The sequence below is a fragment of the Drosophila rhopaloa genome, unplaced genomic scaffold (genome assembly GCF_018152115.1).
Source record: "Drosophila rhopaloa isolate 14029-0021.01 unplaced genomic scaffold, ASM1815211v1 contig_115, whole genome shotgun sequence".
Classification (NCBI taxonomy): Eukaryota; Metazoa; Arthropoda; class Insecta; order Diptera; family Drosophilidae; genus Drosophila; species Drosophila rhopaloa.
The window spans coordinates 19,206,724-19,222,028 of NW_025334990.1; the positions used below are offsets into that span (position 1 = coordinate 19,206,724).

The following is a 15,305-nucleotide window of genomic DNA, read 5'->3' on the forward strand; positions in this document are numbered from 1 at the left end:
TTGAATTCTATTGACCGACTTATCAGTTCCCGTTCCCAAGCTCTGGCACTGGATCATAGGTGTCCAAGCTCATTTGAGCTTTGCGATAATATGTTGATTGTTTCATTAATTGATTAGTAAGAATTGTGCGAGCAACATGGGAAGTTTACAATTGCTGTGTGTTTTTCTAATGACCTCTTCTGTTTTGATCCAGGCGGATATAGATATTAACGTGGCCACGTCAAACCAGATTCACAAGAACCTTAATAGAACATCCGCACCCTGCACAGAATTCTGGAATTTCGCCTGCGGCGGCTTTGCCAAAACTTCGGAATATGTCGACAACTTTGAGTGGGTCGAAGATAAGTTTGCTAATGCCATGGTGGAATTCATGGAGAGCCATGTGGGAGACAACGACACCCAAACACCCCAACTGATTAAGCAAATGCGATCATATTACAAAGCCTGTACGGACGATACGCTAAAACTGAACCTTAGCGATCCTCAACCAGTTATATGGCGATGGTTGCGGGATGAAGAAGGATTCCTCGAGCACGGCTTGAATGGCGTATTCTTTGAAGAGCGCGTTGATGTGGCTACAAATGATTCCACTCGTCGCGTTGTGCAGATAAGAATGCCAGATCAGAGTTCTAGAATTAGTGACCTCCGGGTATTGGAGCTTCTGCGATTCCATGACTGGGAGTACGAGAATAAAATGCTCCAATTGGTGGATAAAATTCAGAAGCTGCAGGATAAATATCGAGAAGCTAATCCAGTGGTATATACATGGACGTATAATGAGATTAGACGGCAAATCCCTATTATTAAGTGGCATTTAATATTTGGTAAATTATTGGGAGTGCACCACACTTCCAAAGATTTAGATCATTTGCTTTTTGAAGTTAGTGACGTGGAATATCTCCAGGAAGCTTTTCAATTTGTGATGGATTTCGACCGCGGCGCCAAACACATGTATCTTCGAGTGCGCCACTTGGTTTTAATCCAGGAGTCCGAACCTAGAGTCCGGAATCCAAAGACCTGTATTCACCACATGCGAGCTTTTCTACCCCTGGGTGTGAATTATTTATACGACCGATTTGTGTACCAAAATCGGGAGCAGGATTCCCATCGACTTCGAGAGATCCTGGACAGTTTGAAGGCAACTTTCGGCAAATACTTGGATGCCAACCGCCTGCAGTTCACGCCAAACCAGATGGCCTATGTGAGGGCTAAATTGGCAGGTATTCAGGTGAAGGTGGGCAACCTACCGGAGGAGAAATCGCCAGAGTTCTTTGACAAACAATACGAGAGTGCTGTGTTCACCGAGACAAGTTTCCTGGGCAATCTTATAGAGGTTTTGGGGCTACGAACCCGTCTCCAGCATACCGGTCTACTACAACCGGGATCTAGACTGGACCTACACCGCTACTACGTCAACGACAATGTGATCAAGGCCCGAACTTCTCCTTTCTATGAAAACGAAAGGAACACCATTACAGTGCCCATGGAATTTCTTCAGTGGCCATTGTTCGATCACCGACAGCATGCCATTTTCCAACATAGTCTTTTGGGAGCCGTCCTGGCTCACGAGATGAACCACGCCTTCGAGCAGGAGGGTATACTTTTTGACTACTCCGGAAATGAGTCACCTGTGGGCCTCGGGATTCGGGAGTCGCAAGCCTTCCAAGATGCCATCAAGTGTGCAGAGGGAACACCTGCCGTTTCGTTGAAAGAACGCCTGGCGGATCTAAACGGTCTCCAGCTGGCCTACGACTCCTTCTTTGGATTGGCCCATGACTCCAGGAAATGGGGCTACCGCCCTTATGCATTCGAGCAGGAGTTTAAGGCGCCACAACTGTTCCTCCTGAACTATGCCCAGTTCTTCTGCGGCTCCCTGCCACCGGTGATCGCCCACGATCGGGATGACGAGCGTGTCAACGTGAGCGTTGGCAATTTGCGTCAATTTGCATACGACTTCAAGTGCTCAAGTCACTCGCCCGTCTGTGAAATGTGGCGTCCACGGGAGGAGACCGCGCCTTTTGAATAAAATGACGCGTGGGGTAAATGTTGATCAAATTTAGAATATCTCTTTTCTATCAAATGTTTAAAAGCACGCTAAAAAAAAAAAATAAATAAAATTGTATAATGAAAACTATTAATCTAATCGCAAAATGCTTAAAAAAGACAGGGGATTTCGGTGCCACTCGATTGGAAATTTTATAACGAATTCAGTGAGGTATGGCATTCCAACATCTGACAATTAATTTCCCAGGGTTTTAATCAAAAAACCGAAATAGAAGTGGGTTTTTCCGGATATTTGGATTTTTGCATTTATGATAAAATCGACTGATTCGAAATTTTTTAGCTGTGAATGCCACCCGATTGAAAATTTTATAACGAATTCAGTGAGGTATGGCATTCCAACATCTGACAATTAATTTCCCAGGGTTTTAATCAAAAAACCGAAATAGAAGTGGGTTTTTCCGGATCCCCGAATTTTGGCATTTTTGATAAGGGGTTACATCATCCATATTTGCCAAAAATCGACTGATTTGAAATTTTTTAGCTGTGAATGCCACCCGATTGGAAATTTTATAACGAATTCAACGAGGTATGGCATTCCATCATCTGACAATTATTTCCCAGGGTTTTGATCAAAAAACCGAAATAAAAGTGGGTTTTTCCGGATCTCCGGATTTTGGCATTTTTGATAAGGGGTTACATCATCCATATTTATTTTGAAATTTTTAGCTGTGAATGCCACTCGATAGGAAATTTTATAACGAATTCAATGAGGTATGGCATTCCAACATTTGCCACTTATTTCCCAGGGCTTTGATCAGAAAACAGAAATAAAAGTTGAAATATAAACACAAAATTAAAGTTATTAAATTAACAAGTCCCAACCCACAGTAAAAGTTTTGCATAAATAGTATGTATAAATTTGTTTATTTTTTAAACATATATTTTATGAATCGAAATGTCTTAATTAAATAAAGGAACGCAGAAAGGAGATCAGGATCAGCATTGTCAAGGAAGTGTCCATGGATATTTGGGCATAGCTTCAGTGTCGTCTTCAAGGATATCCGTGATTTACCAGTCGCCGTGCTCTAGCCCTCCAGCTCTTCAACAAAGATATATATTAGCCGCTTACCTACAAGAACTCATAAGTTAGCTATTAATAATAATACTGTCATTACCTTATACCTGAAACATCAATAATAAATGAATTTAGTTTTTCGTACATAAAATGATTATTATAAGTTAGCATAAGATTAAGGTAAGATCTTTCTAAATATAAGCACATAGCATGTATTTTATCTTAAAAGTACAATCTTTATTTATTTATAATAAACATTGTTTTAAATAAAAAATAATCTTATATCATAACAAAAATTCGTTTTTCAATGGGATTGTGTTTTAGGGTGCCACTCGATTGGAAATTTTATAACGAATTCAGTGAGGTATGGCATTCCAAGATCTGATAATTATTTCCCAGGGTTTTGATCAAAAAACCGAAATAAAAGTGGGTTTTTCCGGATCTCCGGATTTTTGCATTTTTGATAAGGGGTTACATCATCCATATTTGCCAAAAATCGACTGATTTGAAATTTTTTAGCTGTGAATGCCACCCGATTGGAAATTTTATAACGAATTCAACGAGGTATGGCATTCCATCATCTGACAATTATTTCCCAGGGTTTTAATCGAAAAACCGAAAATAAAGTGGGTTTTTCCGGATCTCCGGATTTTGGTATTTTTTATAAGGGGTTACATCATCCATATTTGCCAAAAATCGACTGATTTGAAATTTTTTAGCTGTGAATGCTACCCGATTTGAAATTTTATAACGAATTCAGTGAGGTATGGCATTCCAACATGTGACAATTATTTCCCAGGGTTTTGATCAAAAAACCGAAATAAAAGTGGGTTTTTCCGGATCTCCGGATTTTGGCATTTTTGATAAGGGGTTACATCATCCATATTTGCCAAAAATCGACTGATTTGAAATTTTTTAGCTTGAATGCCACTCGATTGTAAATTTTGTAACGAATTCAACGAGGTAGGACATTCCAACTTTTGACCACTATTTCACAGGATTTTGATCAAAAAACAGAAATAAAAGTGTTTTTTTTCGGATCTCCGGATTTTGGCATTTTTATAAGGGGTTACATCATCCATGTTTGCCAAAAATCGACTGATTTGAAATTTTTTAGCTGTGAATGCCAACCGATTGGAAATTTTATAACGAATTCAACGAAGTATTTCATTCCAACAAGTGGCCATATTTCCCAGGGTTTTGATCAAAAAAACCGAAATAAAATGTGATGTAGTGGCTATAATCAGATAACCAGGTAAATGGCAAGTCGAAAACCCTTTGAGTATTTGCTAAGCCGCAGGGTGTTAAATGTCTTATTCTCGTTAAAAGTGGATAAACCCCATTTGGCGGCCCATTCAGCTTGAGTGTCAATTGCAGCTGACAGGCCATCGCAATCAGAAACAGAATCGTTGCAATCGCCAATTGAATGCAAATACCGCAGAAAACGCCGGTCTCATCGGGAGCTTTTTGATTTCTGCTTTCTGCTCTCTCGCCTGTTTTGTTCTCTGCGAGCGCAGAGCTTTTCAACTTGTTGCGGTAGTGGGCTTCAACTGGTGTGGTGTTGTATCCTGCGTTGTTGTAGTGTCGGTGTGGGCGGCTTTCTAGCTGTGTGGGTGTGCTTTTCCTCAAAGCTCGCATTTTCATACGCCCCGTTGGCCGCAGTTTGGCGCTGTCTTTGGCCGCCTCTGGACGCGTGTGCCGTCGTCGCCGTGTCCCTTTGGACTACCCGTAATCTCGGCCCGGCTGATGCTCCCCGATTATCTCGCCATCTCCCCGTCTCGCACAGAGCGCAGCATCCAAAGAACACAAGCGCCGCAGGCTTAATTCCGTAACTCGACTTAATTTCGCTGTTTTCTTGTTATATTTTCGAATCGTTTGGTGTTTTCGGGAAGTATTCGGGGTCATCTAAAATTAAAAGTGTTTCCAAGTTTCTATAATGTGTCATTCCGATCGTGCGTGCGTGTTAAGTAATGCAAACAAATAAATGATAATGATAAAAAGGCGATAAACGTTTAAAGCTCTGAAGAAGAAAAGAGGTGCAAAAAAAAAAAAAGCGTGGGACCCTGACCCCCAAAACGATCCCAAACATCCCAAAAGATCCATTCCTCGGCCGGTGCATAACGAATTGGGCAAATACCGCACTGCCGGGCCATAAAAACATTCCGCAGAGCGCCACGGGTGGCGCACTGGTTCCAAATCCACCACCACATCCATAGCCAAATCAAAACCAAGTGGCGATGATCACTTAGCAGCTTGCTCCCATTAGCAAACAATGGAGAAGTCCGCAAATAGACTTTAAATTGAAGAATAAACGTCTGATTAGACTCAATGGCCGTCGGATTATCCGCTGCCAGCTTCACAAAAGGCGAAAACAAATTAGTGAGGTGAAAGGGGGAGGGGCACGTGCACAGGGAATAATATATATATATATGTTGACTACGCACAAAAAAATAGAGTTTACATATCCAACAATTTTAGTTTATTTGGCAAATATTTTGTTTTTGGAAAATTTCTTGCAATTTTGACATAAGGTCTGCCTTAGCTTCCTATGAAAGTTTATTTAATCAGCTTACTCCAAAGATATGTTCTTAATACTTTATTTAAATAAATGATTGGGCAAATAATTTCAAAGTTTAAACATTTAACTCAAAACCGCTAAAACCATAAAACATTTCTTTTTGTTATAATTAAAATGTTGTTTTTTAGTGAAAACTATATTTTAATCGTTGGAATTCCAGCTAGGATCAGAACCGTTTAACGTAGGTTAATTAAAAGCTAACTATAAATGGTTGTTTTCTCTGTATAGGATTGCTTTTTTTTGCTTGTTCCGCCTTTCCTTGGTTTTATCTCATATATGCAAATGTTTGTGCTCCATTTGCATGTTTACGAATCGTTTTCCCGGATAAAGAGAGCCTCGAGGTGCTTGGGGACATCATGTCCCGCCTCTACATACCCACCATTCTCCTCCTATTCTCTGTTTCCTGCATCCTGCAGTGGGATTTTTTAATTAATTCTTATCCGGCAGGATGGGCATCCTCTTGCTCTCTGAACTGCATTGCAAAATTCTTCTCTCATGCATATTTCAGTCTGCACCACGCCCACGCCCACACGGTGTTGTTGCCATTGAGCAAAGATAAACATTTGTAATATTCACCCTTTATATTCGCCAGCTCCACACGCCCTCCCCGATTCATTAGGCCGCCCTCGCTACGTTTCCCAAAAGGTAAACAGGGTATAAAAAACAGAGTGCGTTCGGGACTCAGCAGGGCGCAAGTTGTTTGCGACTCTCGAGTATGAATTGTTAAGTAAATACGAAAATTTAATTATACTCGATTGTAAGATGGCGAAGCCAGAGTGCGGGAAAACTTTTGGGGGGTGGGCTAAAATTAGCAAATGGCTTTCGAATGTAAGTGCACCAATTTCAAGAGGCTTTTGTTCGATCCACTAACTCTAAATGCACATTGTGTGTTTGCAAGTGACTGACATTGTTCCATTGCCCTTTAAATTCATGTTCCCCTCCTTATACAACTCCCAAAAATGTCTAAACAGAAGCAAAATCAAATTTAATTAATCACATATCATTTTAGGATCAGTTAATAGAAAAAGCCTATATTCAGAAATAACATTTTCATTTCAGAAAATGGATGTAGTGCTATTTCGATGTGCAAATTGATGACGATTATTCAGGTATTTTTTTCTATGTTTCCCTCTTTGAATCCACTGTTTGCACAGCGATTTTCTCCCTCTTGCAGTTAGCTAATTGAATTTTCTAATACGTATTGATTGCTCCTATAGCAGCTGGTCGTAGTTTGCGCTCCATGATGCTGGTTGCCTGACTACCTGTATCTTTATCTTTTCCTATCTACCCCTTCTGCATCCAGTGCCCCTGGCGTTGCTGCCATAAAACAGATAAAATAAACTTTACATGAACTCATGAAATTTTAAAATTACATCATGTTTATGTATCTGGGCGCGTCCGTGAGTGGGTGGCATTTTAATGCACGAGAATGTATGTGTATCTCCATGACTCCTGAACCTAGGACCACCCACTTCACTTCACCTGCCATGCAACAGGCAAAAAAATGCCCGCAGCACCGCTGCCAAACTTGTATGAAAATTGCGAATGAAAAGGGAAATATTTTTGTTTTATTTTTACTTTATTCAACTTTCTGTTTGGGTAGGGCATAAAACAACTTTACGACCCCCTTGCAAATCTAAACCGTTCTGCGAGTTCAAAGCATCTTGAGAATTTGTTATGCCGTTGTAAGCCAATAAAATTAGTAAGCATATGAAATGAAGTCGTCTGGCAACGCGGCGTATGCTGGATATTGGTCCCCGTTGCTCATACGCCCTGTGCCCCAGATCTCTCTCTTTTGTTGGTTGTGTTTGGTTTCGTTTCAATTTACTTTTAATTTGTAAACTTTCCCCGAGTCCGTGTGTGGGTGTCTGTGTGTTTTGCTTGGCCTTAGACTGCCTTGTTTCACGGGGCGATGGTCAAGAGGATAAGGATGACGGCGGATGACGATGCTCGGAATCTTTCTATTTATTTGCTTTCAGCCGGCCAAAACCATAAATATCGATATGATAGCGCCTGACTGCGCCTGCCATTCCATTTAGTTCGATTTAATTCGCCTCGATTCGAAGCGATGCGATGCGATGCCATGCGATTCGATTCGATTCGGTTTGATTTGTCCGCCAGCTGACGCCGCCGCTGACTTCTGACTTCTACACGCTTCGCTGGGCGGGCTCGTTCATTCATAAAGCTTCTGCCTTCCTGCTGGCCCATAATTTTTATTACTGTTCGTACTTTTCAGTACATTTAATTTACGTGGTTTTTATCACGCAGGCCAACTGTCATTTGGCATTGGTGATTGATATAAAGATAATAAAACTTTGCACTGATCGAAATTTGTGCATAATAATATTAATATGTATAATATTATTTTGGGATGTAATTTATTAAAAATATAGTTCATTTAGTCTTCAATTAGTTTTGTATTATTTAAAACAGAAGGTAATTTTTGCCTCTTAAATAATACTTAAAAATATGAGGAAGTTCTTGAGGATTATGATATTGCTGCAGTTCCAGTACAATGGCTTCTATATTAATCGGACGACTTTGATGGCCTATCGCGCATGTTTCGGATTGCATGTCCGTCTTCGTTAGCCTTCCCATTGCCCACATGCCGATTGCCAATTAATTTTCATTTGTTTTGACACTCCATAAATCATCAGAGCAGCAGTAGAAAAGCGAATTGGAGAGCAGTGTGCAGTGGCCAGCGAATATTAGGCATACGCCCTGTTGCACCAGCGGCAAACACGACTTGCCCACGATTTGGCAAAAACTGACTGGGCACTATTATTATTTACATTGGTCAAACAGTTGAAATGTTTATTTGACTGCTGGGCGTCTAATTGTGGCGCATTTAAGGCCAGATTAGTCGCCCCTCCATTGGCTCCAAATGACACGGATGCTGATTCTTGCCATGATCATGTTCATCATCATGGCGATAACCACAAGCACGCGCTCGTCCAAATAATGCGCTTGTTTGCCAAGCTCATAAATAAATCGCTGCTTCTTTTTGGATGGAGAGCTTAAGATTGTGGCATGACGACTTCTATGCCAGATGTTTGGCCATTTCAGGATTGAAGGCAAATATTTGCACACGGAAAAGGGAGCGGGGCAGATGAGATTAGGGATTGTTGGGGAGGTGGAGAAGGAGTGGGAGGCCATTCCCAGGATCTGTTTTCATTTTAATTGATTCCCTACGCAGAGAAGATAACATTTCATGTTCAAATCATGGTTCCAATACAAATATTAATCCACCTCCGATAATGGGAGGTACTTAAAATACATTTTAAGTACAGAACAAAAGAACAAATTTCCAGCGTGAGCGAATAAGAATAGAAGGTACAAGAGAACCGCCCACGTTGAATTTCTCAGCCGGATTCTTTAGCTGGCAACGTGCTGCAGGTGCATCTGGTATTTCCTACCCCGTGCCAGAGATCAAAGTGGTTGGGGCTATTTATAGAGCGTAATTAGCTGGTGGGACATGGCCAAGATGGCCCACTCAACAGAACCCCGAACCCTGACACTCGCAGATATGGCCAGCATATGCAGGGCCAGAAAGCCGCTGTTATCTCATACCCAAGTTGACATTGACTAAGCTCCTGCCCATCACCTCAACCGGTTCCAGCAGTTAAGGCGGTTAAAGCTTTGTGCGTGAGTCGTGCCGAGATGAGATGTGATGAGTCGGCGACCCGGGAGCAGCTCGCTGCCATGGTATTTGTTCATTAATAAATAACTTGACACTCTTTGTTTTAATCACAGCGAGGGGAGGGTGCCCGCCCCTTCAGCAGGTACACAGCACGTTGCCAGGTGGAAACGCACAACGCACATGCACCTGGCTTACACATCTGTCACAGACTCCCCTGCCACAATTAACAGATAAAGTTACGGCCGCCGGACTAGTTTAATTACTTTGCTGCTTAATTGCTGAATGTAATGATTATGCGTGACTGAAGTTTTTATATGTTCCTCAAAGCAATGGAACCCCATGTCCTTTAAAACTAATAACTGCCAAAGATTAAATGGCCAGATCTTTAAATTAAAGTACACATTTCAGTAGAATTCAGAACCCGTTTTCACCTGTGTAAATCGGAAAGTTTATCTCCACTTTGCAATCTCCATTACGACAGCGCTTACAGAAAGCATTATCGAGCGGCTAGAATTATTGCAGCTAATTGGGATCTAATGGCTGGGCGACCCTGTAATTAATCGGGGTGTGCGGCCAAAATATAATGACATACGGTCTGGAACGATTTTAGTTCCGTGCGCCATATAAGCTATTCAATTACGGAGTGTTTACCGCGGAAAAGTATTTCACCTCGCTCCTGCCCTTTCGGTTACCCATCAAAAACCCACTCCGCTGTCCATAAAGATTGTGCTGTAGTTATCTACATTTAATCTGAACCACTCCCCATAAAGCAGACGCAGGCACGTGATTTTCTCATGTACTATTTGAACAGATTTTTTATAATTTGTATACTTTACCGAAAAAGTCGAAAACAACTCACCCTCGAAGAAATAGAGTATTTTTCCGAAAATTACCCACTAGTGAGCAAGTAGATGTTTAGGATGCTTTATTTATTCTCCTCAATCAACACAATATGGACCCTTGTGCTTTGGCCTTCTCTATACTTTTTTGAGTCACGGCAACCACAATATTTAACCAGCGGCAAATAAAGTGTTTTATAATATATAGCATATCTATATGTCTATTTAAGTAAACGGAGGCTGCTTTTGGGTTGTGGGATCAGGGTTCCTTTGGTTCGGTATCTGATTTTTTTCGGTGGCGAAGACTCTTTACCTTAACTGATAACGAATGTTTCTTTCTTTTTTGCACCCACACCCGGTTTATTTGAGCAGATTCGTTTAATTGCGCATCGCACTGCGGAGAGAGAAAGTGCCCGCGGAGTGCCAGAGTTCAGGAGCGGAGACGCCTCGCTGACAGGTTCCTGCTGTCTTCCATATTGCACCATCGCTCATCGCTCATCTCTCATCGAGGAGCCATCAAAGTTCGGCATCCCGGCCCTTGGTTTCATCACATGGCCGACGACGACTTGCGGGCTCTGGTCGACAGCCTGGATGACGCCTCGCAGGAGGACCTGGCCAAGGTCATCGCCAACTTCTCGCTGGACATGCTGCAGCGGGCCAGCGCCCTAATTGGCGCCCAGCAGCCGCACAGTGGGGCGCTGCTCCACAATCGCACGCAGCAGTGTCAGGAACAGGGGGACCTGGAGGCACTGACAGCTGGTGGCGAGCGGGTGAGTCCTGCGGATTGGGGATGGGTGGGGCCGAGTGTCTAAAGAGGCATAAGCACTCCACTCATTTTACCAATGTGTAGCATTAAGTGGCAATTGACACGTATGTGAATCCACCAACTCAGTAATTTAACGCCCCACTAAACCGTAGTAGATATAAAAGTTGTTCAAGCTGGCTGACTATATTAATCCATTTCAGAATGCATTTAAAATTGTGTAATAATATTTTAACGATGCTATAGCCATTTAGTAATAATAAACACTTATTAAAAAATATGTGGCGCCTCTAAATGAGAACTTTTATACACCACAACAAAGCATTTTAATTCATTAAATAATATTCCTTTTTTTATGCATTATAAGTATAGAAATCTTATTGAGAAGCCTCCAAGATAGATATAAATATCGATGTATTTCTAGAAGCAAATGTATTCTCACATAATATTATAATTTTCTTATTATGCTGCTTTAAAAATTTTCTAAGGTTTTATTTATTTATTTTACAAGCTGTGAGATTAAAAACCAAAGTAAGAGCGAGAAATAGCGGTCGTACTTACTTTGGCACAAAGTTTTATGTTTGCACCATTTCATCTTATTCAATTGAATAATAAACCTTTTTTATAGCAATCAAAATAAGAAACTAGGAAATCTATAAATATTCTTTAATTAGCCATTGTTTGGAAAATGAACATTTATCCCAATTAATCGCACTCGCTAATTGATCCATCTCGTTGCTTAAACTAATTGCCTTCCATTCATTCGCCTGTCAATCTCTTCCACTGTGAGTTCAACATGGAAACGAAGGCGACTGAATTGCTGATAGCTTTCAGATTAATTTTTTTGAAAATATTTAGGCTGCATTTTATTTCCGGAAAATTAACAAGAAATTTATTTATGTATTCCTCTTGGCTGTAAACAAAATGAGACCCAAGGAAACCCACTTGAGGCTGCATTTGGGCGTTTTTGTTTATCCCGAATGCACGATCAAAGTCGGAGGCACCGAAACTCAAGGGCGTTATTCCTTGGAACTGTCATAGCGAATGCCTCATGATTGTGGCCAAATGAAGAGCCTAATGAGTGAGAATAAAAAGTGCAAAGACAAATATTGGCGGAGTTCCCAGTCGTGTTTGGCTTATTCGTTGACAGCTCATTTTGTCGCGTGGCTAAGTCCGATCGCATTAGATGTCATAAAAGCTTAAGCTTATCAGTGAAAGCCATAAATGAATTGACAATTTTGAAACAAAAATTCATCGACGAGTCTTGGGTTTTCGGCGTCACCTGATAAGGCCAATAAAAATATCAATGGAAGCTCTGTTTCTAGCACCGCTGCCTTCACCTTCCGCGATAATTTGGCGGTACGAACTAGACTGGGTAAACAATCGCACGGTCGTATACTTAACATTAATATATACTTTGTATATCCGTCTGTATAAAATTGTTTAGCACGCCATTGCAAATATATAAATAAAGCGGTAGCAACCCCTCGGGTGATTCTTTTTATTTTGGGTATAGACTGTTGGATGGCCCACGCTGCGTATGTGTATAAAATTTGGAAACTCAATTGATTAAAGGAAAATCTACTATACATTCATATGTCATGCGTCAGACCTATAAAAGTACAGCACAGAGATGTAGGCATCAAGATATTGTGTCAGTTTTCGCCCATAAATCTCTTGTACTCTGATTTAATGGTTTTGGGCTAGGTCAGGCTCGTTTATAGAGCGCAGCCAAGAAGGGAAACTTAATTACTGTGCGGCATCAGCACTAAATGGTTGTAAATGTTTACCCTAGATTTCCTAAACTATGTTTTCTTTGCCAATCTTTGTGTATTCATAGTCTGAAATCGACTGTTGTTTTTACAGATTTTACAATGTCCCAGTTCGTTCGATTCGGTTCTGTGTTGGCCCCGCACAAATGCCGGCAGCCTGGCTGTTTTACCCTGTTTCGAAGAATTCAAGGGTGTGCACTACGACACCACAGGTGGGTGTTTAAGGTTCGATTGTCAACTTAAAATAATGTTTTTTTGTTTCCCCAGAAAACGCCACTCGCTTTTGTTTTGCGAACGGAACCTGGGATCGCTATTCGGACTATGATCGTTGTCATCAGAACTCAGGTTCCATACCCGTAGTGCCGGATTTCTCACCCAATGTCGAACTGCCGACTATAATATATGCCTGTGGTTATTTCCTAAGCTTTGCCACCTTGGTGGTGGCTCTTATCATATTCCTCAGCTTTAAGTGAGTCCCGCTCCCAAATATCAATTTCATAAATTCCAAGTTGGGAAATTTTCAGAGATCTGCGTTGTCTGCGAAACACCATTCATGCGAATCTATTCGTAGCCTATTCCACCTCAGCCCTCCTTTGGATTCTCACCTTGTTTCTGCAAGTGGTATGTATAAGTCTCAATATATACTTCCTATTCAAATAACAAATATAATATCCGCTTAGATAACAACAGAGTCTAGTCAGGCTGGCTGCATAACGCTGGTCATCATGTACCAATACTTCTACCTAACAAACTTTTTCTGGATGTTTGTGGAGGGTAAGTTCAAAGGCGGTATCAATTGAACTGATTGTTTTATCATTCGCTTTTTATATAGGCCTCTATCTGTACACGTTGGTGGTGCAAACGTTCTCCAGTGATAACATTAGCTTTATTACCTACGCCCTGATAGGCTGGGGCTGCCCAGCTATATGCATTTTAGTGTGGTCCATTGCCAAGGCATTTGCCCCACACCTCGAGAATGAGCATTTTAATGGGGTAGGTCTTATAATTTGGCCCAGGGGGTATTGTTTAACTTATTCATGATCTTTTTAAGCTGGAAATTGACTGCGCCTGGATGCGTGAGTCTCACATTGACTGGATTACTAAGGGACCCGCCTCACTGGCTCTGCTTGTTAATTTAGTATTTCTCATACGCATCATGTGGGTGAGTATACATTTTATTTTTAGCCTGAGAAAATTGACTATATGATATTTGTGACGTAGGTACTCATCACTAAATTGCGATCTGCTCATACGCTGGAAACGCGACAGTATTATAAAGCCTCGAAGGCGCTGCTGGTGCTGATCCCTCTCTTTGGGATCACCTATCTGGTGGTGCTAACTGGCCCGGAACACGGCATCAGTCGCAATCTCTTCGATGCCATAAGGGCCTTCCTCCTCAGCACGCAGGTAAGCTGGATTCGACTCATTCTTCATGCCGGTAACCATTAATAACCATGCTCTTTCAGGGCTTCTTTGTGGCGCTGTTCTACTGTTTCCTAAACTCAGAGGTGCGCCAGACGCTGAGGCATCGCTTCAACCGATGGCGCGAGAGCAGGAATATCCACCGGAACAGCTCCATCAAGAATCGCAGGTGGGCTAACCAATCATTGATGGCGACTGCACTCATTTGGCATTGTAACGCATTGTTGTTGTTGGACAATATATATCCCCGGCTCTTGACATATTGGCTTTACACTTTGCACTATCTAATTCATGTGGCTATGGCTGCTAGTTTAGTTGTTCGCTGTTGTCGTCGTTGTTGTCATTTAACCAATTAATTTCCATTTCAGGCATCGCGCCTCAAAAGACTACTCGCTGAGATCGCGAACCGAAAGTCTACGGTGCGTATACGCAATGCTCATGTATATGCTTTCTTTCTCTTATAAAACGCCTCCTCCAACCAAAAGCTCCAAAACTAAATTGCACTCGTTTCGCTTAAAATACTAATACAAATGACCTTTAGCACCTTCCTATTTTAAACCTGATTTGTAAATGTACTCAGCATGATTGTCTTCGATATTGTACTTACTTTTTTATTTCCGTATATTTCTGATTTGGGTTTTCCTCTTTTTCTGTTTATCGTTTCTTGTAGACTGACTTCAACAAGTCCCGTACCCACCGGACACTATGAATGAACAGCACACACAAATATGTATACGACACAGAGATTTCCCACACACATGTAGAGCATATTGTTTTGTCCTTAAGTATTGCATGATAGTTTACAACATAGGCGCTCGGATTAAAGTATTATATTTTTTATAAACCAACAGCAGATTCTTTACTTATTTACGCTTGTTATTAATTGCAATTGATTTTCAGCACGGAGGAATGTGTGATCTGCCTCCGTCCTTCGCCGCACACGCGATTGGGATCTCTTCAACGCTACCACAGCATCGATATTACAGATTTTGTCTAGGTATTTTTCTTTTGTGAAGGGCAATTTTTTAGTCCACTTTGTTGCGCTTCAGCTGCTTTTTAACTGCCTCGAAATAATGCACTCTGTGTCTTAGAGCAAATTTATCTCCAGATAGAATGAAAGCGCTTGCTGCTAAAGACTTTTCGATCTTCATTACATCTTTATTTCATCTTCATAGAAGTTTACAAAGCAAAGTGGCACAAAGTCAACCGGAG

The 15,305-nt window shown here is 41.3% G+C and overlaps 2 protein-coding genes across 4 annotated transcripts; both read left to right on the top strand.

Moving 5' to 3' along the window:
• Positions 1-112: 112 nt before the first annotated feature.
• On the top strand, positions 113-2,134 carry LOC108047966 (endothelin-converting enzyme 2). The gene has a single exon (XM_017128405.2). It carries the CDS (start codon positions 137-139, stop codon positions 2,024-2,026), a length of 1,890 nt encoding a protein of 629 aa, XP_016983894.1. The 5' UTR covers positions 113-136; the 3' UTR covers positions 2,027-2,134.
• Positions 2,135-4,758: 2,624 nt separating this feature from the next.
• Positions 4,759-15,262, top strand: LOC108047945 (diuretic hormone receptor). Of its 3 annotated transcripts, none has more exons than XM_017128372.1 (12): positions 4,759-5,115; positions 10,509-10,906; positions 12,766-12,883; positions 12,939-13,140; positions 13,196-13,292; positions 13,352-13,445; positions 13,504-13,664; positions 13,723-13,833; positions 13,893-14,078; positions 14,138-14,262; positions 14,462-14,512; positions 14,994-15,262. In XM_017128372.1, the coding sequence occupies exons 2-12, from the start codon at positions 10,688-10,690 to the stop codon at positions 15,088-15,090; spliced, it is 1,461 nt and encodes a 486-aa protein (XP_016983861.1). In that variant the 5' UTR covers positions 4,759-5,115; positions 10,509-10,687; the 3' UTR covers positions 15,091-15,262. The 3 variants fall into 3 exon arrangements, with proteins under 3 accessions (XP_016983861.1, XP_016983864.1, XP_016983865.1); XM_017128375.1 differs by lacking the exon at positions 14,994-15,262 and adding an exon at positions 14,764-14,941; XM_017128376.1 differs by lacking the exons at positions 14,462-14,512; positions 14,994-15,262 and adding an exon at positions 14,764-14,941.
• Positions 15,263-15,305: the final 43 nt, after the last annotated feature.

Excerpts from the sequence above, each read along its gene's own strand:
- LOC108047966 (XM_017128405.2), top strand. The coding sequence starts at position 137 with ATGGGAAGTTTACAATTGCTGTGTGTTTTTCTAATGACCTCTTCTGTT.
- LOC108047945 (XM_017128372.1), top strand. The coding sequence starts at position 10,688 with ATGGCCGACGACGACTTGCGGGCTCTGGTCGACAGCCTGGATGACGCC. Across the intron at positions 10,907-12,765 it reads TGACAGCTGGTGGCGAGCGG|ATTTTACAATGTCCCAGTTC; the intron begins GTGAGTCCTGCG and ends TTGTTTTTACAG. Across the intron at positions 14,263-14,461 it reads AGCTCCATCAAGAATCGCAG|GCATCGCGCCTCAAAAGACT; the intron begins GTGGGCTAACCA and ends TTTCCATTTCAG.